The sequence below is a fragment of the Borostomias antarcticus genome (assembly GCF_949987555.1).
Source record: "Borostomias antarcticus genome assembly, chromosome: 21".
NCBI classification, from domain to species: domain Eukaryota; kingdom Metazoa; phylum Chordata; class Actinopteri; order Stomiiformes; family Stomiidae; genus Borostomias; species Borostomias antarcticus.
The window spans coordinates 13,831,978-13,856,556 of NC_140254.1; the positions used below are offsets into that span (position 1 = coordinate 13,831,978).

A 24,579-nucleotide genomic window follows, 5' to 3' on the forward strand; every position below is an offset into this window, starting at 1 on the left:
TTTGATTGAAAATGTTTTGTCTGCTTATACAAAATCTACAGTACTTGATTGTATTGATACCACATCAATAAATACTTTCTTGTACATCTGTGTCCGTGTTTCTATCTCTAGCTATACTCATTGTTTAATTCATGGTTTAAACATCTTAAGAAATTTCGATCTATGTAGAAACACAGTGTAGGCCTAAGTAGTATGCATACATTTGTCTGGAATAAAGCATAGACAGGCCACCACATCTGTGAGTGGATGTTACAGCCAACATTGCCAAACAAATAAACCAATGTGGATATTTAAAACGAGGTTTTTTGCATTTTCTTCAGCAGTCCTTGCAAGTCGTGAGTCGACCACTAGAGGGAGATTAAACCCCAGAATTGAAAAAGTCACGCACTTGAGTGCATTGACTTTCTTCGTCATACTGGGATTACGTAGACCCAATTGTACGAGTGGAAAATGCATGATTTGGTCCTCACAGGGAGTCTTCAAATCCATATCTTTATCCCTTTTCCATTTCACTCATGCATACATTCCATCACCATCTCAAAGACAACTGAGCAGCAATATATTCATCCTCTCAATCTCAAACGACTAATAGACAAGCTTGATGTTGTTTGTAGCCTACTTTGCCAGCTGTGACATAAGACTAGCCTACCTTAATCTCCAAATATGAAAAAAAGAATGGCACCCACTATTGATTAACTTATTTGTGTGTTTTATACATACATATATGTATATATATATATATGCTAATAATTGAAATTGTGATTATGTCTGAGGATTCTATTGTATTCTATAAGCAACCACAACAACAAGCACACTACCTTATTCCCTCCTGAGTGGTTACTCGGCGGAATGACTGATGCTCTCATTTTATTTATTTATTTAAATAGACCTGTATTTAAAAAAAGTGATTATGTAATGCAAGTGCAGAAAGTTATGTGCTCAAAGTACGTTTCTGAGCTGTCATCGCCAAACTGGAAAGCTGGCTGACATCGACGGTATCCTTGCGTGGCAGTGACGCCAGCGAGAGCACAGCCCGACTCCTCCCCACAGCTCCGAGGAAGAGAACCCTCTCACCCACACTGAAGAGGAACCAAAAAACGACCTGACAGCGGTATCAGCTCTCTCCCTCCACTTTCTCCTGGATAGTCACGGGATTTCAATGTTCGACCTGCTCTTTGTAAGTAGAAACACCGCGTGGAAAAGCGTTGTCTTCATACGGTTATCTACAGCGTTAAACGTTAGCTATATAACGGCAAGAACATGTACAAACATGTTGTACGTTAGCACAACTTAGCGTGGCAGTTTTGCTAAGCTACCATTGCTAGGCTAGGTAGCTAGCTAGAGACTAGCTAACATTAGCAGTCTAACAAAAGCCAAGAAAGTCTACTGCTGACTGGTTAGCTAACTTGGGTAGCCAGACATCGTTAGCAAATTAGTGCAAAGCTGTGGAAGCCACATAGCACTATAGCAGTTTGTTCCCGAAGAACACGTCAGCTCCTTTATAAATGTAGCTAGTGTAAATTTAACATCTTCTCCCCCAACTATAATTTACATTTAACCAGTTTTTGCGGTTAATTCGCCAACAAAAACATACCCGTGTAAAGTAGCACGCAGTTTGTGGCTAGCGAGCGTTAGCTGGTAGGCTAGCGAACGTGCTCACAGCCATCAGCCAGCCAGGGTGGCCAGGCCTGGGGAGGGAGGGAACGTGCTCACACCCATCAGCCAGCCAGCCAGGGTGGCCAGGGCTGGGGAGGGAGGGAACGGGCTCACACCCATCAGCCAGCCAGCCAGGGTGGCCAGGCCGTTCCTCACACCCATCAGCCAGCAAGCCAGCCAGGGCGGCCAGGCCTGGGGAGGGAGGGAACGGTCTTTGACTGAGTAGTTCATCTTGAGAGGTGGTCAAGTGTGGGAAGTGGTGCTATCATGAATTGGCTACCTACAGCCTTAGTAAGACATGATTGTTCTAGGACCTGTCTATTAATTGACTGTAGCCGACGGTGGGGACGACCGCGTTAGCTAGCCAGCAAACGTTTAGCTACCTTAGACCTCTGAAGTCCGGTCGAGATCATTGACAGGGCGGGCTCGAATATTTCGATAGCTTTTAACAATGAACTGTCAAACGTTAGCTGACGTTAACGTTACTAACTTCGCTACTAGTTGGCTTTCGTCTGGTGTGCCATTGTAGCTGTTTCTACCTACGTTACTACAGTTTCCCCGTGACTGTCCGCTGTGTGTCTGACTAGCTAGCACTAGTACAGGGGCTCCCGACTGGGTGGCTGGCTGTGTGGGGGCTGGAAATGCCTGACAGTTGCTCTGGCTAACGTTAGCCAGCCAAGTTAGCTTTTCTATTCAGCAACGAAACACCATCAAATCTATAATTGGTAAGGTGTGCTCGTTTTTGACATCGAAATGCTTAACCACAACATCATCGACGTCGTTTTTTTCGAAGGCATGCAAATGTCCAGATTTTGCCTGATCGCTCCAGTATATGCAGCTAGCTAGCATGGCAACCTGTTTAGCTAGACACAGCGGGGTTGTAATATTTTAATAATCCATAGCTATCTAGCGAATGATAGTTTTCAGACTATCACCTGTCGCTTGTTTTGTGACCATTGGTCTATCTCCCTTCGAGCTAGATGACTAACGTTAGATTTTTCGCCACACCAACGTTAACCCAGCATTCGAGTTGACCCATTTCCTTTCAAAAGTGCCTTAAGCCAGGGCGCAGCAGCCTTTTAGCATTAGCTAACGAAATGTGTGTTAGCTTAGCTAGTAGCCAGCTAATTTGATAGATGCCGGTTTCGTCCAGTTCCATCTTGCGTCACGTATGTCTGGGGACAGTATCCATCCATGTTCAATGCAACTGGTAGACGTGGGCCTCGGTTTAATATTCGCTAAATCATAGCTATCTGTCTACAACGTGGTGTCTTCATTAAGAGGATATAATATCACCCTCAGTGGAGTTGGTTGCCGTATGTGAAATTGTATCTAGCCAGTGAGTGAGGGGGGATGTTGCCTTTTTGTTTGTCTTGCTACATTTGTCATATAGCCTGAAGTGAATTTGAGTAAACACATTTGGGAAGGAAGTGACCTAGAACAGCGGTGCCCATGCCGGGATCACACCCCACATTATCTCCAGTATCTTCACTGACCTTCTCAGCCTGGCTTTCTCTTAACCTTGGCACTGGATTTATTTTAATTTCTAGTATGCCTGCTTTGGTTAATGAATCGTAGTGTGTAGGAAATGCCTCTGGAGTGGGTGGATGAGTCAAAGTGTAACTATTCTAACAGGTAGCTTATTGTACATTCCAGCTTGAGTCATGGTAAGGTGACCTCATTTGCAGAGCAGGATCATTGCCATAGGGTTCCTATTTCGTGGCTCTTAAACCGATGAAACATAATTTTTCTGTTTTATTTTTTCTAAACACTGATTATGCATAAATACTTATATGAACACAAGACAAAATAAATCTGCCCGAGTTGTACTTTGGAAACAATTATTCTGTAGGGCTTTGTCAGCTTTAATTTATTTGTATTAATTATATATATATATATTATATATATATATATTTAAATTACTTAATTATTATTTTTTATTGTTTTATTATTTTTATTTTATTTTAAATCTCCCCTTTACACACATTTTGTAACGGAAGTAGGTCAATATTACCGCTGACCTGCTGTATGTCAAACATAATTGACATAGGAGGAGGATGCACAAGCCTGCTCTGGAAATGGCCTAGACCCACTCAGCAGCCAACGCACAGCACCGCCTGCAGCCAGGGGGTGGGCCGGAGCACCGGGAGGTCCTCCCTCATTCAGGAGATGCCACGCTGTACATCACACACACACACACACACACACACTTGCATGAATGCACGGCACATTGCCTGCTGTGTACTATCCTCTGTTGTTTGGCATGCTTTCAGCCTAGGTTGTGTGTTGTAATTGCACAGGTCTAGGTTTCAGCTTACCTAACCTTTCTTGATTTCACATCCGCAACATTTAGGGAAGGTGGTACAGAGCAGACATGTGATCCCCACTTAGGGGGGGATCCCCATACATCCCATCTCCCTAGAGCCTCTGTTAGCAGTAAGCTCCAGATGAGTCATCCTTAAACACACCTGCGAACATGAGCTGCGTCTGAATAGTCCGTCCCTTGTGCCAGACGTGCTCCGTTGTCATGTTCGCCTACCGACGACAACACTTGCTTCTGCCGCACATTTTCAGATGGGGATTTAGTACAGTTCGTATTCTGACTTATTGTTTTTTTTTGTACAGGGAACCTGCATAGTGTGGTTTTGCTGTAAGATTAACAGGACAATGTGTCCTGACGTTTAACACAAAGAGCCTGGTTCCTCCCTCTCTTTCTCTCTCACCGTCTCTCTCTTTCTCTTTCTCTCTCTCTCTCTCTCTCTCTCTCTCTCTCTCTCTCTCTCTCCCTCTCTCTCTCTGAGCATAAAGAAGGGGCGACGTTGACACCAAGGGGGAAGTCCTCAGCCTTGGTTACTGTAACGGTGAAAGCTGAGAGGCCCTCCCTGCCCCTCAGTAACTGAAGGCTCGGAAGGGGCGGACGGGGTGGGAAGACGGGGGGGAAGGGGGGGGGTCTCGTAGTGCTCTTGCGTCGAGCCTGCCCCGACCACAGGCAGCCGGACTGCTGAAAGGTGGGGTCGGGAGGTCGCGTTCCACTCCCGCCCTGGTCCTAGCTGAGTTGTCCATTTAGAGTGTCTTTCAGAACCCCCGGGTGTCTGGCTGTAGCTTAAATGGAACACTAGCTTCACATTTGTGTGTGTAGAGTGTAGTTTCCTCTGGCAACCACCATGACACTGCCCTCATCTTTTCCCCAACCTGCATACTAGCTTATAACCTCTTGGTGTACAAAAATACCTGTTATATAACGGGTAGTGCTCATGAGCAGAATTTACACGCTCTCCCCCTGAACAGCTCAGTAGTACACCAACTCCCCCTGGACAGTTTAGTACCATGTCTAGCTTGGCAGTACTCTCATACTGTTTTTCAATAGTTGCCCACAGCGCGGGTATGAAGAGAGGGCAGAGGCTAGCTTGTACTGGCAGCGTCTCTGGCAGGCTCTTCTGGATGCTGCTGCACCCCCCCCCCCCCTGGTGTTTAACGCTAAAGCTGTTCTCAGCAAGTCTCCCCCAGAGAGCACAGGGAGTCATAGTTACAGGTAGAGCAACAAGAGGCGATGATGAGGCGACGGTAAAAAAAAAAAAAAAAGAAAGAAAAGAGAATAGTTGTTCCTGGTAGAGTTGTTATTAAACATTGTTGTTGTCGGGATAATCGTGGTCTAGAATAGATTCTCTCTCTCCCTCTCCCTCATCCCTGCTGCTACCATTGACTGCATCATTGGAGGAGACTTTCATGTGGCTCCTCCAGCTTATTTAAAAACATGAAATGTGCAGCCCCTCACAGCGTTCTCACTGAGACTGTGCAGGGAGAGCACAGGGGAGGAGGAGGAGCTGACGAAAAGGTCATTTCCTTGCGTCGCTCCCTCAGATGCGGACGGGGGGATTCCTACAGGCTCACCTGTTTCCAGAGCTGTGTTAACCTGCTGCTTGTCCTGCTGATCGTCCTGCTCGTCTGTGTAAATGCTTGAAATGGTTTTTCCTCTCTGATCTCTGCGGGGGTGAGTGGGGAGCTATGGGTGTCCTTGTCATCGCCTGCCCCCCACCCTCCCGGGATGCCTGTCGTTATGGCAACAGTCATCTCTGTTGATGTTGTGTTGAGAGAGAGAGAGCTCTTAGAGAGAAGTTTGTCTTAAAATGTCAGGGATTCATACCACAGTGGGCCCACAGAGCCTTAGGCAACAGCCATGTGAACAGGGCAGCCCCGCATTGGTCCTCGCTATAATCACTTTTTTTCTACCAGGATGACTAGAGCTGGCCCCAAGTCTCTATCTGCAGGCTGTGAAAGTAGTGGCAACTAAGAATATTGTTTTTTTGACACTTGAAATGTTGAATTAACAGTTCTTAGAATTGTAGAATTCAGGGTGGGTAGGCAACTTGCACATTAGAGATGTTGATAGTTAATCGACTATCGATTAATTGCAGATAAGAATTTACTCGTAAGATGTGGTTACTCGATTAATTGCTTGTTAATGGAACATAACTTTTTATTTGGGAACGAACGTTATCAACGGGAGTTGCGTGAAATGTAATCATGATTTAAGGTCCGACTGCACATGAGGGCGCCTCGCCATGTAGTGAAGCGAGTAAAGCACAGTCCGGTGCGGGACGTTCTTATCAATTAATCGACTATCGTTTGTTAAGGTTAACAGTTATCGATTAATTAAATTCCTTGAAATTTGCAACACTATTGCACATGCAGCTTGCAAACCCACACTTGTAGCCAGGCGTACTGGACCACAATGCACACGTGACCACCACAGGAAGTGGTTGTCACTAGTCTGCAACGGCAAGAACTCGACATGGGTTCCCATGAGTGTGGTGTAGGCTCTATGATGGTGGGGGCAAAAGGCTCGGTGTTTCCTCTTTATCATTACATTGGTTCTCTCCCAAATGAGTAGCTTAACTGATTTCAACAGAAACCCCCAGCTGACCTGGGGATTCTCAGTGCCCTGTTGTCGGTATGCACCAATATATCGGCCAATATTCGCTTTGTTGACTCCCTTGGGCAAATAAGATAAGCACCACTGCTGTCAGTAAATGTTATCAGTTGTCACATGAAAGATTCTTTCATAAATTTGTATGATTTGAATGTGTTTTTTCAAAGATGGTGTGATGAAGTGCTGAAAGACGGTTCTTTCTTTTTTTTCATAACTAAGATTTCTTTGTATTCCTCCCTGGCACAAAAGGGGGTAAAAAAAAGAAAAGTATTGGCCAAATTATTATTTTAAACATCAGTATCGGCGTTGGACCAGAATTCCACAATCGGTGCATCCCTACTCTGTTGAAGCTTTGCTAGGACCGATGCCACCTGCCTGGCCAGGTACGGCCACATGCCCTGGAAGCACTTTCTGGAAGGGAGCTGATCAGATTTGTGACAGGAGATTATGATGACTCATTAGAGACGGGGACAGCTGGAGGCTCACTGTGTCTAGGCCCTTTTTCCATCACAATAGCATTCACTCAGAGGGTGAAGGAGGGAGAGGAGGGAGAGAGGGGGCGGGAGAGAGGGACAGGGAGAGGGGGGGGGGAGAGAGGGACAGGGAGAGGGGGGGGGAGAGAGGGACAGGGAGAGAGGGGGGGGAGAGAGGGACAGTGAGAGAGGGGGGGGAGAGAGGGACAGTGAGAGAGGGGGGGGAGAGAGCGATAGGGAGAGGTGGGGGAGAGAGGGACAGGGAGGGGGGGGGGGGGACAGGGAGAGAGGCAAAGAGGGACAGGGAGAGGGGGGGGAGAGAGGGACAGGGAGAGGTGGGGGAGAGAGGGACAGGGGGAGGGGGGGGGGGAGGGAGAGAGAGACAGGGAGAGGAGGGGGAGAGGGACAGGGAGAGGAGGGAGAGGGGGAGAGAGGGACAGAGTGGGAGAGGTAGGCTCTTATTATTATTATTATCCTGGGAGGAGGAGGGAGGGAACAGAGGGGGATGTGGTTAGGTGGTCCATCAGTAGAAGAGCTTTTCTGTCAAGTGTTGCTTAACGCCTGTCGTCGGGGATTTGAAACCTGGTTTTCTTCTGGCTCGCCACCCATCAACAGAGACGTAGTGAGATGTTTTTGACACATGGTTGGGAGAATGTTCTAATGGGCTCACGTAGAACAAGTGAACGTTCAGCCACGTTCAAAGCAAATCATTTGGCATCTGTTACCATGCCACCGACTTGCTCTGAACATTCTGCTTGGATCTCACTCCAGTCCTGTCTATGGTTGGTGGCTACACTTTGAATCGCAGGCTTTGACTTGCAAATGTAAGGCTCGATTTGAATCTAGGTGAATATAATTCTCTTGGTCTAATTGGATCCTGTATACGCTTTCTACATCATATAAGTATATAACACGTCGGTCTGGTGTTTGCAGGACTATTTGTTTAAAAAGGAGGCTAAGCCAAAGCTAATTTGTAAGTGGTAAAATTATCTATAGCAGTAAGTGTTAAGTTGTCTGAATTGAAGCTAATCGGGAATGCAATTCACCTGGCCTGATGTCACAATTATAAGGCCCTATGAAATGTTTTTTTCCCCCGTTTTATTTTCCTCCAAATTCTGCTTTTTCAGTTTATTTTTCTGTATGTATTTTTACTGGTCCAATCAATATGCTGACAGAATTTGCAAAGGAGCTTATCGACACTTTTTTTTGACGACTTGCACATCTTGGACACCCTCTTCAACATGTTTCTCAAAGTGACAGGTGACGGCCAAGTTGTGAGGTGATGCAACGGTCCCACGCACGACCGACCCCTCTCTCAAAACACCCCAGTTGAAAAGAGAATTATTTCTGTAGGCCTACTCGTCTGTAATTTTACAATTATGAAATCATATAGGTTACTACAATAATTAGGACTACTTTAAAAGAAAATCAATTTCAGACAAATTATGGGAAACTCTGCAATATTCCACGTTTAACAGTTGATTAATCTGCCATCCCGCCCGCGTTTTCCGCATGGCGGAAATCATAGGGCCAGAAAATTCCTGGAACATCAGCCCCCGAGGTCGTTGGTTGGAGAACACGCTTTGACTCTTTGTGCTCTTTTGTGTTTATTTTACCCTCCCCTTATTTTTACCTTTTTTCCGACGCACTAAAGCCCGATCTCTCTCTCTCTCTCTCTCTCTCTCTCTCTCTCTCTCTCTCTCTCTCTCTCTGTGTGTGTTTTGCCGAGAGAGCGAGCAGCCCGTTCTCCCCTCTGAGCACCGCCGCAGGTCCTTGATCGCCACGCTGTTTATCGGAGCTCATTAGGAGCAGGTGAAGCGCTCTGATAAGTGGGCTCTCTGGGGCATGCGAGGGGTCGTTTAGGGAAACGGGAAACCACACACACACGCACGCTTGCACGCTCTCTCACACCCAGTCTCTTTCACACAGAGAAGGCAGGAGAATTACGCCACCCTCGACCGTCCTGGGGGAGGCGGAGCGCAAAATGTGTTTTAAACTGTGTGTGTGTGTGGCTTATTTAGGCTAATAACCCTTGCTGAAAGTAAAGCCTTTTGTTTGGACTACTAATGAGTTTTGCTCTTTAAGGAGCTGTTTTGACTCTGTCCAGTGGGCCTGTGGTGGTGGTTTGTTTTCACCAGTGGATCAAAGCGGTGCTGTCTAGGTGAGGCCTGTCCTGTGGGGAACCAGGGAGCGCTAAAGTAGCGGCGCTAAGCCTGGAGGCAGCCAAGGAATGCAGACAGGCAGGCCTCAGAAATGCGCGTGGGGGGTCACGGTTGCTTATTCATAGCCCGCTTCACCTTTATATAAAGCTTTGATCAAATACTGTACGGCCCCATGCCTGCTGAAACGGTAGAGGCGTGTTTTAGCGTGACATGGTGAAGCCATGCGTTACCAGTGTTTTTGTGTGTGTGTGTGTGTGTGTGTGTGTGTGTGTGTGTGTGTGTGTGTGTGTGTGTGTGTGTGTGTGTGTGTGTGTGTGTGTGTGTGTGTGTGTGTGTGTGTGTGTGTGTGTGTGTGTGTGTGTGTGTGTGTGTGTGTGTGTGTGTGTGTGTGTGTGTGTGTGTGTATACACACACGTTTCAGGCGTCATTGTGTTCACCCACCCTTCATGTCAACAAGGTTTTTGTTTGGTTTGGCCCTTGAGCGGTGTGTCAGAAAGACATTGGCCTGGCACATGATGCCGTGGTGACCCTGACCTGTGTCACATGGGCTGGGTGGAAGTGGCGCCAACTGGACCTTAATCTGTGTGTGTACGTGCACGTGGATACCTATAAGCCATGTCTCACCTGGTGGAGAATCAGGATTCCAGTATGTCTAGAGCCCTGCGATATCCCTGTTCGCGTTTTGACTTATTCCCGTGAAGTAATGTGCCTGTAAAAACAATGCTTGCTAAAAAGGTTATAAGTCAGTTGCCATGACAAATCAGGGAGATATGGTGTCTGAACATGTCTTTGTTCAGTCATATTGTTACAAATTGCTCTCAATTCCTAACATTCTCTTGGATTTTTTCAATTCTGTTCTTTTCCCTGTTTATGTCTGAGATCTGTTTTCATGTCTGTATTCTGCAATTCCGTCTGTGTTATTCACAGAACTCCTTGTTATGCTTCACGCTGTCTCTATGCTAGGAAAGGTGTCTGGCTCATGGTTGTCTTTGGGTCCATCCTGGAGTATTAATACAGGCAGGTAGAGTGGCCCTGCGTGGTTCTGTGTTGACTGTCTGAAGACCACTCTTCCACACAAAGAGCATACTTGTGTGAATATTGCTTCAGACTCAGACCTGAGTCACTGAGTCTGCCAGTCTGGCCCACACACACAAAACTGCCGCACTAATAATATGTCACAAGCTTTCACATCGGATAGAGACATGTCTGTCTCTCTCTCTCTCTCTCTCTCTCTCTCTCTCTCTCTCTCTCTCTGCTCACACATACACACACACACACACTTATTTACTTATACACACGCACACCTGTTTCTCAACGTTCACACTTGTCACATCCTTATTTTTTCATTTTCTTGTTTTTGCATCAACATTTTGCCCGATTAAACCTTTGAACCAGCTTTCAACTCCCAACTCCGCAGGGTGTATCATTGGTGCCTTATAGTGTAGCAGGCTGAGTTACTGATTGACGTGAGGTGGATGTGCTTACCCCCCTCTCCTCTGCCCCCCATCACCCTGGGTGCCCCCCTCTTCCCACCCCTCAGGTCAAGGAGCTCACCTCCGAACAGTGCACCTGTGACTCAGCCCTCCACCCCCGACCCCCTGCTGCTCTCTGTTCTCCGAAGCCTCCTGTCAGCCTCTGTGCTCTGAGTCCGCCGGGCACCGCCGCAGCGCCGCCCCAGTTGTGTTCTCACTCAGCCTGAGCTGCTGGTTTCTGTGATACCGAGGTCCTTCCTCCCCTTCCATGTCCTGGCATGCCTGCGCTTTACAATCTCTCCTGTCACTGGAGGGAGGTGGGGAGGGGTGGGTGGGTGGGTGGGGGGGGGGCCAGAGGCAGAGAGGGGCGGGGGGGGGGGGGGGGGTCAAGAGTTTATGGCTGTGAGCTCTGTTCTGTTTTCAGGCCCCGCCCTTGTTTATTTGAATGTGCGCTCCCCTAATGCGGGAGAGTGGCGTTGGCCTAACAATACGTACTCTGATGGGTTTGTTTGTTTTTCTCATCGCCGTGGCGATTTGTCAACATGGCCCCGCTGTGTGCGTGTGTGCTAAGGCGGGCCCCATGATGGACGCCAGCCCCCGGGACGCCAGGCAGCTCAACTTAACCCAGGTGTCCAAGGTGTTTCCCCCCCCCCCCCCCCCCCCCCCCGTGTGTCTTCTCGTGACCCCTTGCGTCGGCACCGTTTGTACGTGCGTGTCTCCCCTCCCCCCCCCCCTCGAGAGCGGCGTGCTTATCGCGGCATTGACGTCAACGCAGGGGCCCGGGGGCAGGTGTGAACCAGCACCTTATCAGTGCCTGCTTCTCTCTTCCACTTTCTGTAGCTATCTCCTCCCCCCCCCCCCCTCTCGTCTTTGACTCTCGCCCTCTCTCTCCCACCCCTCCCCCGTCGCCTCTCGCTCTCCCAACGGCATCCCCTCTCCCGTTCCCTTCATCCTCCTCTCCGCTGAGACGCCGGGGGTTAATCCACAGGGCGTCACCGCCAGCACGCCGGAGGGGCGCCGGCGCCGGAAAGACGTTCGCAAAGGCCAACCCCCCCACCACCCCCTTCTGGTAACTTCCTGGGCGGGTCCGGTTGGCGAGCCTGCGACGTTCCCCCCGTAAACTACTACTGCTACTTCTTATGTTATGACGGAGAGACACCGGCGTTCCCCAGTTCCTGCAGAGCCCGCCCTCGATCGACGCTTGCCCTATCGGTGACGTTGCGCGTGTGTGTGTGCGTGCGCACGTGTGGGCAGCACGCTGAGCTGGCGGAACACTTATCTTGTACCACGCTGTTCTCTCCCTGTCCTCTAGCCCAAGGCCTCCCTGGCTAACCAGGTCAGGACTCCCTCTCTCTCTCTCTCTCTCTCTCTCTATCCCTCTCTCCCTCTCTCCCTCTCTCCCTCTCTCCCTCTCCCCCTCCCTCCTCATCCAGGGATGGCAGGCCAGACCAGACTAGACTAGACCAGACCATTTCCTCAGCCAGCTTCCCTGGCACAGCTCCCGCCATGCAAATGACCCGTCCAGCTGCTCGCAGCCAGCCGGGCTTCAGCCCCAGACTGAGCTGCAGATGAGAGACACCAACTCAAGTTCTCCACACCGGCTCTGCCTTCACCCAGACACCTGGCCCCGTGTGGGAGTGACGCGACGGGGATGATTCATATGCTCCCCTTTGAATCTGTTGTGAAGTCCATCTTTTGGCTTTTACCTTTTTATAAGTGTCCTGTATCCAAGTGAACACGGCGTGCTCCGTACATGACGGTTTCACACGTGCTCTTCTCCTAGGCCTACAGTTGTCGTACGCGTGGGGACTAGCGACAGGTCCTCATTAGTGTATTTACTCGTTATGGTGACCTGAGCCGCCTCGCCTGTGGAATTCATGTAAAGAGGCCTAACTCTTCTGCGCCACAAACTGAAAGCCTACCAACTTAGCCCTGCGCGTGTTTGTGACAAGCAGCCGTGCCAGAGAACTACGAATACTGTCATTCTTACTTGAGAGGCTCCTTTGAGATGATAAAGATTAATATTTGCATGGCGTCCTCATACCTCTATCTTTCTTTCTCTCTCTTTCTCTTTCTCTCTCTCACACTCACACTCGCTCTCTCTTTCTCTCTCTCTCTCTCTCACTCTCTCACTCTCTCTCACCCCTCCCCACCTACCTGGTTGTGTATCAGGGTCTCAGCTGGATTTGTAGTCCAGATCGTGGGGATCGGAGGGGTGGTGGGGATTATAGCCCTGTGCCAGTTCTATTAGCTATTCACAATCCCTCTAATCCCCCCCCTCACCCCACCACCATGTTCCACACTGGGGTTCAGGGATGTCAACATGAGGAGATGGGAGGTGTGTGTGTGTAGGGCTTTAAGGTCTGGTGGAAAGGGGGAGTGGCGTTGGATGTCTAGCCGAGCGCCGGTGAGAATGAACTCCCACTGCGCTAACCCGCCCCCCACCGCCCACCCCATCCAGAGAAACAGGTTTTCTACATTCGTCAGTGTCTGTCAATCAGCGTTTGCCATTGTACAGTACGTGCGCTACTCGTTGTCTCTACTGTGCTTTTAGCCGCTTCTCTTTTGATGGCTCCCAGCTGGCTGCTGTCCAGTGTTCTGAGGGCCGATGGTGCCAGCCTGGTTAATGGGAACTGTCAAACACACAGGCTGCTTTCTGACCCCCCCCCCCCCCCCCTCCCCCACCACCACCACCACCACCGAAACATGCAAATAAAAGTTCCCCCTTGCCAGCAACAGATCAATCATTCGGTAATTGGATCTTTTTCGTGTGTTTTTGTTGTTGTACAATTAGGCTCGTTCTTCAGCCGTGAGGTGCCTTTTCATTAGAATGGCCATTGATTCTGGTAACATTTTAAATCATCCGCAAAGGAAGAGGGAGGGAAAATTAAATCTGTCCCTCAACATTTTTTGTAAAAAATAAAAATAAAAAATAAAATAAAATTTAACTTGGCTAAGTTACACACAAATACTAGGGTGTGAAATAATAGCTAACCCAGGAGGACGTTGGCCTCCACAGCCTCACAGTAGTCCACCGGAAACACAAAGGGCTCAGTCATGCTACGCTCCACTAGCAGAGAGCTAGCCCTTTCCTTTCCTTCCTTCCTTTATCACCTGTTTGGGTTTGGTTCTTTTGGTCTTTCTGTCTTTCTGTTCTGTCTCACTGCTCTCAACTCCCCCCTCGCTCCATTCGCTCTCTACCTTCTCTCTCTCTCTCTCTCTCTCTCTCTCTCTCTCTCTATAAAAAAACACTAAGCTCTCTCTCTCTCTCCCTTCCTTCCGCTGTATGGGAGATTGCGCTAGGGACTGAGGCCAGCTGATTGGCTCCTATCAGCTCTCACGATCCGCCTATCATATCAGCCCACCACCAAGGCAGCATGTGACGTGGAGCAGAGGGCACCGGGGGGAATCTCTCCCTCTCTCTCTTCCTGGGCCTTAACTGTTCGCCCCAGCCTTAAACAGACTGACCTTTCTCCCAGTTTATTTCCTACAGCAGAGGAGGGGACTAGCATGCAACTGGAGATGTCATCGCTCGGAATATAGCCTGGCCTTGCTGTGTGTGGCTGCGTGTGTGATAGTGAGTTTGTGTGTGTGTGATAGTGAGTTTGTGTGATAGTGAGTTTGTGGGCGTGTGTGTCTTATCTTTTAGTTCCTCCCTAACCCATTGACCCATACTTCATTCTACATTAGATTAGCTGTAGTAACAGCCCTATAGCACATTCCTAGAACTCTTCGTTTAAACTGTGAGTACTAACCTATTAATTGCTCTGTGAACATGGTGCTACCCTCCTGGGAACTGACTGGTTCTTGAGGCACAGTGTGGGTGGGAGCGTGGGCTAGCTAATCAACTCACTGTGTGACTGTCACTTTGGGCTTCAGGTCATTAGCGTGTCTAGACTTGAAGGGACTGGTCGAGGAGCAGAAGCAAGGTACCAATGATGATGAATTGCCGTTCGGCATCCGTTTAAAGCTTTCAATACACAACACTTAACTCAAATGGATTTGAGTTAATGTCAGCTTGTACAACCATACCCCAGGCTTTGTTTAACAGTGCAAACGAGAGTCTCATGGTTCATTCACTTTCGTCCTTTCGGTGTGTGTGTTTTTTTTTTTTTTGTACTTGTTGCGTTTCCTGTGTGGTTGAATACTGTTTGCCCGACAAACAGACCCGCTCTGTTGTGTGTTTGCTCTCTCCGCCATCTGTGACATTTTAGCAGAACTAGTTTGCAAATTCAGCCTGATTTGCATGAGTTCTCAACACTGTAGGGAACTGGCCTGGCCTGACATGACTGTATTGCGCTCACTGGCTGGCTGCTCATGTGACATCACCGCCACTCAGCTGCAACTCGGGGGCGAGTCCCTATAGTCTGGCCATGCCTTCATCCTCTGTCCTCATCACGCGTGTCCTCATCGGTTCGGGGCGCAGCGATAGTTGAGTAACGTCGGACAGGCCCGCTTTCACACGCCTCACTTCCTTGTTCAGCCGTGGAAGGAGAGGATGGCGCTCTGGAGGCTCGCAGCCGGGGGAGGGAGACGAACCCGGGCAGAGATACGCGCCGCTTAGTCCAGCCTGCGTGCTGACCGCACGGAAAAGGAAGCCAACGCTGCTTGAAACCGCCGCCGGCGCTGCTTATGCAGGTCAGCTCTGCTGGCGTCTGTGTAAACGAGGGGCGTGCGCTCTGTCGTGACGTCGTGGACAAATATGATCTCCGGCGAGCGAGTCAACACCGACTGACGTTTATCGGATCATAAGTCAGCCCTCTCACCTCGGGCGCTTCTGTTCTGTGAGAAAAAGAACGCCGGCTGATTACCTCGTCGCCGTCGGGGCGGCACTCCGAGCTGCTTCCCGCGTGACTCGTCCGTGGCTGTTCTATAGCGTTTCTCCTCTTGTCTCCCAGCTATCAGGCTTACTACACACACTGCAGTGACATCACCCATTAAGGAATCCCCCCACCCCCCTCTCCTATTTCCACCATCTCCACCCTGTCTGGAGAATTAGACGCCGATGACAGTAGTGCTCTGAGGCCGTCTTCCTCCCGTCTCCCCCCCCCCCCCCCCCCCTACTCCTCCTCTGTCTTGTCTGCCATAGTGCCAGGCGTTGTACAGAGAGAGATGGTGCATTTGAGCCGATAATCAAAGGAGTCAGGCAAGATCTCTGCCCTCTGGAGGGCTGCTGTGTCTTTGAAGACCGACCCTGGTGCTGGCAATAGAGAAGAGAGGAGGAGTGAGAAAGAGGGAGTGAGAGAGAGAAAGAAAGAAAGAGATTGAGAGAGAGGGAGGACGAAGAGGAGCAAAGAGGGGCCAAGGGAGGAGAGCGAGTTGGAGCGTCTTTGAAGAGTTTGGCTCGGTGGCTGGCACTGGGCTAGAGAGAGAAGGGGAGGAGAGAGAGAGGGAGAGGAGGAGAGGAGAGAAAGAGGAGAGGGGACACGGCGGGGGCGGAGTTTGTTTTGTTTGAGGATTGTCTCTGCGGCTGGGGAGTTTGAGGATTGTCCTTGTGGTTGGTTGGTATGGGGTTAGAGAGGGCTGGGACCTCATGTGTTCCCTCTCGGGCTGTAGGGTTTTCTGTGTGCGTGCGTGTATGTGTGTGTTTGTGTGTGTGTGTGTGTGTGTGTGTGTGAGAGAGAGAGAGAAAGGAGGAAGTGTCCCACTGTGTCCTGACTGGACGTGGGCAGAGAGGAGGTAGAGAAGAAGTGAAATAAACCTCCGGAGGGACAGTTTCACAACATGGAGTCTGACCAGGGGGGGGAGGGAGGGAGGGATGAGTAGGAGGGACGCGGGCAGAGGGAGGGAGGGATGAGTAGGAGGGACGCGGGCAGAGGGAGGGAGGGAGGGAGGGAGGGATGAGTAGGAGGGACACGGGCAGAGGGAGGGAGGGATGAGTAGGAGGGACGCGGGCGGAGGGAGGGATGAGTAGGAGGGACGCGGGCAGAGGGAGGGAGGGAGGGATGAGTAGGAGGGACGCGGGCAGAGGGAGAAAGGGAGGGAGGGATGAGTAGAGGGAGGGAGGGATGAGTAGGAGGGACGCGGGCAGAGGGAGGGATGAGTAGGAGGGATGCAGGCAGAGGGAGGGAGGGAGGGATGAGTAGGAGGGACGCGGGCAGAGGGAGAAAGGGAGGGAGGGATGAGTAGAGGGAGGGAGGGATGAGTAGGAGGGACGCGGGCAGAGGGAGGGATGAGTAGGAGGGACGCAGGCAGAGGGAGGGAGGGAGGGATGAGTAGGAGGGACGCGGGCAGAGGGAGAAAGGGAGGGAGGGATGAGTAGAGGGAGGGAGGGATGAGTAGGAGGGACGCGGGCAGAGGGAGGGAGGGAGGGATGAGTAGGAGGGACGCGGGCAGAGGGAGAAAGGGAGGGAGGGATGAGTAGAGGGAGGGAGGGATGAGTAGGAGGGACGCGGGCAGAGGGAGGGATGAGTAGGAGGGACGCAGGCAGAGGGAGGGAGGGATGAGTAGGAGGGACGTGGGCAGAGGGAGGGAGGGATGAGTAGGAGGGACGCGGGCAGAGGGAGGGAGGGATGAGTAGGAGGGATGCGGGCAGAGGGAGGGAGGGAGGGATGAGTAGGAGGGACGCGGGCAGAGGGAGGGAGGGAGGGATGAGTAGGAGGGACGCGGGCAGAGGGAGGGAGGAGTAGGAGGGACGCGGGCAGACAGAGCCTCTGTGTACCGGGTCTCGGGGAAGTGAAAGAGTGGGAGTGTGAAATGGCCCCGGGCGTTTGAAGCCTTGCCCACCAGTAATCCCCACCTTGTGACTGGCTCTGACATGGTGCTAAAGTCCAAGCCCTTTCTCCCTCTACCCCCCCTCCCTCCCTCCCTCCCTCCCTGCTGTCAGCCCGGAGATAGCCGGTCCTCCGTGGAGACGCCGGTAGCCGGTTTGCGGCGGCCGAGTCCAGACGCTCCCGGCCTTGGCGCGGGATGACTCGACCGCTCTCGCCGTTCTAGAGACGAGGCGTTAACGGCGACCCGAGGCCCGCTCTCCTTTCACAGCCCCGACTCCCGGGGAGAGACGCGCGTTTTGCATCGCAACTGTTTGTCATTCCGTGTGTGCCTGCGTGTATGTGTGCGCGCGCTCCATGTTCTCTGCGTGTGAGGGAGTGAGGTAACAGGCACACACAGCGGGCGGAGAGGCAGGCGTGCGGCTGCTCCGGGGGAGAGCTGGAGAGGCCTGCTGTGTGTCCGTGGGATATCAGCACGGCGTGAAGCCTTGGCTGGCTTGGGAATGTCGGTATTGAATGTCTCTCTCCATCTGAAGTGGGGGGAATTTTTTTATTTTATTTTGGAACATTTTTGCGACACATTTTTGTGCCCCAGGAGCCTGGTTTGTTTCACACACACACCCAGAGTGGTCATGTAGGGTTCTAAATGGAGCTTATATAATTTGCTTGAATTAACCATCTCTCTCTCTCTCTCTCTCTCCCTCTCTCTCTTTCCTCCCCCCTCCTCCCTCCCCCCTCTCCCTCTCTCTCTCTAGTGTTTCTGTGTTGATTTGGGCCGTACATATATGGCGTATGTGAGTGTCAGTGGAGACTTCTGCCAGGCTCAGCACCTCGCCTTCGTGGACAAGTGAACCGGCCTCGCCCCCCTGACCGCCAGCACACTGGGAACCCCTGTCTCCTCCAACGGCACCCTGGGATACCGCGTTGTCCTAGGCCAGATCGCCCAGCTCTGTCCCCGCCAATAAGGAAACGCCCCGTCTCTTCCCTTCTCGTCTTTTCTCTCCGAACAGCCAATCACAAACAGCTCTCCTGAATGGGGTAAACTGATTGGATGACTCCTGAATAGTCTCCCCTTTTTATTTTTTTTTTATTTCATTTTTACCTCCCCTTTTTTTGCATCCCTGGAGTACTGTGGACTAGTTTTTAGACCTTTTTTTCCCTTCATCTTTTTTTTTTAAAGCATTTAGCACCACCCCTCCGTTGTCCTCCCTTCCCTCACCACGTGTTTGATGTTTTTTTTATTTATTCTATTTTTTTATCATACAGAAACCTACTAGAAGTCCTTGCTGACATCTGAGCCAAAAGTCACCTTTTTTTGTAAAGAGAAATAAGTATTTTATTGTAACTTTCTTAAAGCCGTCTCGCCAACATGAACCGCCCTGCCGCCGTCGAGATCTCCTACGAGTGCATGAGGTTCCTCATCACCCACAACCCAACCAACGCCACACTCAACAAATTCACCGAGGTGAGGCCCCACACGTTCAGACACTCAACAAGCTCAAACACGTTTAGACCCACCTGCCTTGATGCACACGCTTCTATGGACTCTCTCTCTCTCTCTCTCTCTCCCCCTCTCCCCCCCTCGGGTTCTCTCTCTCTCCCCTCTTTCTGTCTTTATCCCTCTCTCTCTCTCTCTCTCTTTCCCCTTCTCTCTCTCTCCCTGTCTCTCTCTCTCCCCTTCTCTCTCTCTCAGGAGTTGAAGAAGTGTGAGGTAAACACGCTGGTGCGGGTGTGTGACGCCACCTATGATAAGGCCCCAGTGGAGAAGGAGGGGATCCAGGTCCTGGTGAGGAAATGCACGCGCACGCACACACACACACACACACACACACACACACACACACACACACACACACACACGCTCGCCATGAGTCACTCGGCAGCAGCCAGTCAACATCCTCCCACCTCTCTTCAAACAGTCGTGTGTCCCCTCCCTGTCTCCGTAGGACTGGCCTTTTGACGATGGCGCCCCACCCCCCACCCAGATCGTGGATGATTGGCTCAACCTGCTAAAGACCAAGTTCCGGGACGAGCCAGGCTGCTGCATCGCCGTGCACTGTGTGGCAGGGCTGGGCCGGTGAGCGCTCTGCCAGCGGTGGCTTCAGCCAATAGACGGCCGTCGTATATAGATGTCGTTAATAGGTTTAGCTCCGGTCTCAAGTGTCTGTTAGCCGGTTAGCATTTGCCCGGTGTCAACGGTGTAGTCTGGACAGAAAATCGTTCATTCCATCTTTATTGTCAGTACAATTCCAGCATTAGTCGGCTGGTACCAGCTTGGTGCTTTCGTGTTTCCCAAATGGTGTGCTGGCTGGACCCACACCGTCCTCTCTTCCTGTTAGCATTAGCTTGTTAGCGTCAGCCCGGTCCCCAGGGTGCGTTCTGGAACCAGGCCCATTCATCTCCCGGCCTCCTGCTGACCCCAGAGAGAGCGAGAGAGATATGAGCTGGTGCTAATGGCCGCCGCCCACTCTCGAAGCCGGCTCCACACTAGTCAGCCCTGCTCTGTTATGGCTGCAAACCCATCCATCTGTTACACTGCCTGGACAGGCCGTCTCTTTATCGATCGGCCCGGCAAAGGATATCAAGCCCAAGTGTCTCAGGCCTTCCCCTTGGTCAATGTGTCTTTTGTTAGAGCCGATGATTTAGCTCCAGCCTTAAGTGCTTGACACTCTCTCTCTCTCTCTCTCCCCCTCTCTCTCTCAGTGGCTCTGTAAATGGACGATCAGCTGGTTAAGTCATGTTGCGATGGAGACGTGGAGTCTCTCTGGTGAGCGTGCGTGCGTGATTGGGGTTGACGTGCAGGAGATCAGTGACAAGTGGTCAGGCATTGTCTGGGGCTGTGCGCCCGGAGACGCACTCACACACTGACTCAATGTATAATGTTGGGTTACATTCTGTTGTGAAGTATGATCTGTGGTGTGTGAACACACACATACATACACACACAAACCTCTCACACACTCACCAAGGAACCCAGGTTTTGCATATCTGTGGGCTCCTCCAGCCTGCGTAATGGCCAGTGTTGGTTAGACTGGTGTTCCTGCATTCCCCTTCTCCTCCCCCCCGTGGGTGAGCTTCATCTGCAGGGAGCAGAGGCTGAACAGGCCCCACGGTCTCGTCCATGGCTGCCTAGCAGGTCGACTTGCAGGCTGTCACAGACTTGCAGGCTCTGCCTCGCAAGATAGACTCGGCCTCACAGAAACGCCTCTGCCGCACTAGACGGCCTCAGCCTCTGCCTCGCTGGATGGTCTCAGCCTCACAGGCGGCCTCACTAGACAGCCTCAGCCTCACGGGCTGCCTCACTAGACTACCTCAGCCCCACAGAAAGCCTCAGCTTCACAGAGTGGCCTCGCTAGACGGCCTCAGCCTCAAAGGCTGCCATAACGTGGGTGGGTTGTTGCTGTTGTTAGCTTCTATTCTCTTACGCGTTCCTTCTTCACTTTCGCCCTCACTCCTCTCTCTCACTGTCTCCCTCTGCGAAACCCCTTAGAAAGGAATGCTGTCAGCGCCGGGGTTTGACACAGAGCAGTCTGAGGATTAAATAGTTTTGCGGGGATGTTTTATTTTTTCAACTCTTCCTGGTGAGAAGGTTGTCTGTCCTAAGAGTATCACACTTACCGCACACTATGTGTGTGTGTGTGTGTGTGTGTGTGTGTGTGTGTGTGGATGAGGGGCCCGGGTGTGAACGTTAAGTCCCAGCGGGGGCAGCACTTGAACCCGGGGCCCCCTGCTGGTTTCCCAGGCTCCTTTCCCAGGTTTACACCCCCACCCTCAGAACCGTGGAACCGTGCCCACGCTGGTATTTAACTTTTCTCTCCTTCTCTCCCTCCCTCTCTCTCCCTCTCTCTCTCTCTCTCTCTCTCTTGCATCCGTGATTCTTTCTCCGTCCACATACCTTTATGTTCCCTCCCTCTTGGCCCTGTCTCCGTCCCTCCCACCTTGTCCTCTTTCATCCACCCGTTTCTCCATCCCTCCTTCTCTCCCTCTCTCTCTCTCTCTCTCTCCCTCTGGGGCAGGGCTCCTGTGCTGGTGGCCTTAGCCCTGATTGAGTGTGGAATGAAGTACGAGGATGCGGTTCAGTTCATAAGACAGTAAGTATCTCTCTCTCTCCCTCTCCTACTCTCCTGCCCTCTCGTCTCTCCACACATTGTCGTGTAGGCGTGTAAAAATACAGTCTGGAGTCTCTCCAACTCAACCATGCACCCATCTCATATTGAAGCTTTGGTTCCTCATTCCTGGTCAAGACCGGAAATACAGCGATAATAGATATTGATCAGAGGTTGATATTGCTTGTGTTAATTGTTAACATGGGAGACTTTTATTCATTCTCTCTCTTTCCCTTTCCTCTCTCTCTCTCTCTCTCTCTCTCTCTCTCTCTCACACACTCACACACACACACACACCAGGAAGAGACGTGGAGCCTTCAACTCCAAACAGCTTCTTTACCTCGAGAAATACAGACCCAAGATGCGTCTCCGGTTCAAGGGTCCCAACGGCCACAACTGCTGTGTGCAGTAGGCCACCTTGTCTGCCCAGCGCCACGATGCTGCGCAACTCGTGGGAAATTAAACCTCTTCCACCAGGGAGATAGACGAGAAAGCTATCAGTAATTATTGTGATGATTTGTTAACACTGAGACATGGCTTAGTTGATCACAGAGCGAGCGAGCGAATGAATGAAACCAAGATCTAGGGATCCACCAGCCGAACCAATGAATGACAAGGTCTTAAGGTCAAAGCACACAGATAGGCCCGCCTCCCCGTTACTAGTGTCCAATCACGGGCCAGAATTTGCTCGCGTCCATCCTGATGTTTTCAGCAATCAATCATGGGATAACTTTTTCCAATTTTGTTTTCTATTTTATTTTTTTTACACACATACACACAAGTTGTACAATGATGGTGCAAAATCACGCAGATGTTAAAATATATTAATATTGTTGATTTCTATTTCTTTCTTTATTAATTATTATTGATATTAAGATGATTGGCCCTGGGGGTGTGTACCTTTTCCATGTGTTCTCAAACAATTCAACACATTACACGATTATTCTGTGTTCAAAAATATGACAGTCCATTCAGGGATTGGGGTATTTCTACACAAAACAACATCTCTAAAAAGGTTCCACTGAACATACAGTGATGTTTTATCTCCCCCTTCAGTTGCTTGAAGTCACTTTTAATTTAGGGGTTGGCTGGGTTTTGAATATGTCTGCTATATTTATTCTCTAGCTAAGATTAGTGTGGCAGTCTAGAGTTTGGCAGGGGCAAGGACACTGTTATCCTCTCTTTTTCTAGAGCCATGTTCTTTTCACTTTCTGTTTTTTTGAAATCTCGCGGGAGTGCAATATACAGTCCACCTCAGAAAAGCCCCCCAAACCCTGTGACCGTCCTTCGCACGCACACACATGCACGCGCACACACACACACACACACTGGCAGTTATACACAGGAAGGCACTTGGCTAGTCTTACTGCAGGTACTTTGTCCATTCACTGAGGCTGCTCACTTTCTGGGTTTACAATAGGACCTCCTTACAAACCACCACACACACACAGACAGACACAAACACAGACAGACACAAACACACCACCAGATCCAGCGGTTGGTCCCTACTCTCTCTCTCTGAAGGAAAAGAGGTGGTAAAGAAAGACAAGGTCAGTTTTTTTTTTTTAGTTTTTTTTTTATTATCATTGTACCCATTTTGAAGACATCCCCAACTCCTATTGGTTTTAAAAGATAAATAAAGAAATTGAAATAAGATGGGAACGGGTCTGTGGTTTCTTTGCAATCTCAAAAGAACAGCTTTCCTCTTAAAGGACAATGCTCTTTTTTGACAACCTGGACCTCATTTACGACATATTATAGACGTTTGACTCACCGAGATCACTTTGGTGTAGTTCGGAGGCATGTAGAAGAAATTTAAAATCCAGCGCGAGCCAGTATATCCATGTAATGGCGGTGGTCGGGGCACTTAAATCTAAAATCTATTTTCTGCCGCGAAACGGTTGTTTTCATCAATCTGTCTTTATGAATCGCTAGTTGTGCTTACATAGAGCATAGGCCTGTTGTGGTTTTTCACATGCCTCTGTAATATGATTTTAAGAAACGTCTTTAGAAACGAAATAGCTTCCTCACTTGCTCCAGCACTAATGCGCACAGCGCGCAATCGTTGCTCCAGCACGCTGTACGCATGCGTGCTGGAGCAAGTGAGGAAGCTATTTCGTGTCTAAAGACGTTTCTTAAAATCATATAACAGAGGCATGTAAAGATAAAGATCATGGCATGTGAAAACCACAACAGGCCTATGCTCTATGTAAGCACAACTAGCAATTCATCCAGACAGATTGATGAAAACAACCGTTTCGCGGCAGAAAATAGATTTTTAGAAACTGCATTCTAAGTGCCCCGACCACCGCCATTACATGGATATACTGGCTCGCGCTGGATTTTAAATTTCTTCTACATGCCTCCGAACTACACCAAAGTGATCTCGGTGAGTCAAACGTCTTATAATATGTCGTAAATAAGGTCCAGGTTGTCAAAAACGAGCATTGTCCTTTAAGTATAGGTCAGTTACAGGTTAGTTGTCAGTCAGCCATACCTTCAAACGTCCTACACTGAATGGAATGTGGACGGTGAATACCATTCAAAACACGGAAACATGTTTGTATAGGGGGTAGGGTTCGGAGGTGTGGATGGGGGTGTAGGCCTACAGCTCAGTTAACGGTTGGCAAGTGTCACAGAAAAATGTTACTCATTACTGTTCAGAAGTTTTTGATGACTTTTAAGAGGACCAAGTGCCCTCTGGTGTATTGAAGCAGAAGTGCAGGCTGGTTATTGACGATTTCTTGGAAAATTAACTTTATCTAACAATTAGTCGAAGTGCATTCAGTGCATCATACTGAGCATCACAATATTGAAGTAACGTATTCCAATGGCTTTGTTAGGCGTGAGTCGAGCCTTCCTCGTTAAGTATACAGTCGGCGACGCCCTTGCCTTGCTGATGAACGTGTATGACTGACAATGGGACAGAATGACGTCCAGCCCCGTCAGGTGTTTCTCGGACTCTCGTTTGGCAGACTGGAAGTGGCGATGAAGACGGTTGCCCTTGACCCGGAGGAGTGAGGACTAGTGACTCACCACCACGAGGCATGGAACGTAAGCATACCGGTAA

The 24,579-nt window shown here is 50.1% G+C and overlaps 1 protein-coding gene across 3 annotated transcripts; it reads left to right on the forward strand.

Moving 5' to 3' along the window:
* The first annotated feature begins 1,067 nt into the window (after positions 1-1,067).
* On the forward strand, positions 1,068-23,058 carry ptp4a2b (protein tyrosine phosphatase 4A2b). Of its 3 annotated transcripts, none has more exons than XM_084454771.1 (7): positions 1,068-1,177; positions 18,159-18,441; positions 18,670-18,868; positions 19,097-19,189; positions 19,350-19,480; positions 21,420-21,494; positions 21,810-23,058. In XM_084454771.1, the coding sequence occupies exons 3-7, from the start codon at positions 18,773-18,775 to the stop codon at positions 21,919-21,921; spliced, it is 507 nt and encodes a 168-aa protein (XP_084310897.1). In that variant the 5' UTR covers positions 1,068-1,177; positions 18,159-18,441; positions 18,670-18,772; the 3' UTR covers positions 21,922-23,058. The 3 variants fall into 3 exon arrangements, with proteins under 3 accessions (XP_084310897.1, XP_084310895.1, XP_084310896.1); XM_084454769.1 differs by having other exon boundaries at positions 18,760-18,868; XM_084454770.1 differs by having other exon boundaries at positions 18,159-18,868.
* Positions 23,059-24,579: the final 1,521 nt, after the last annotated feature.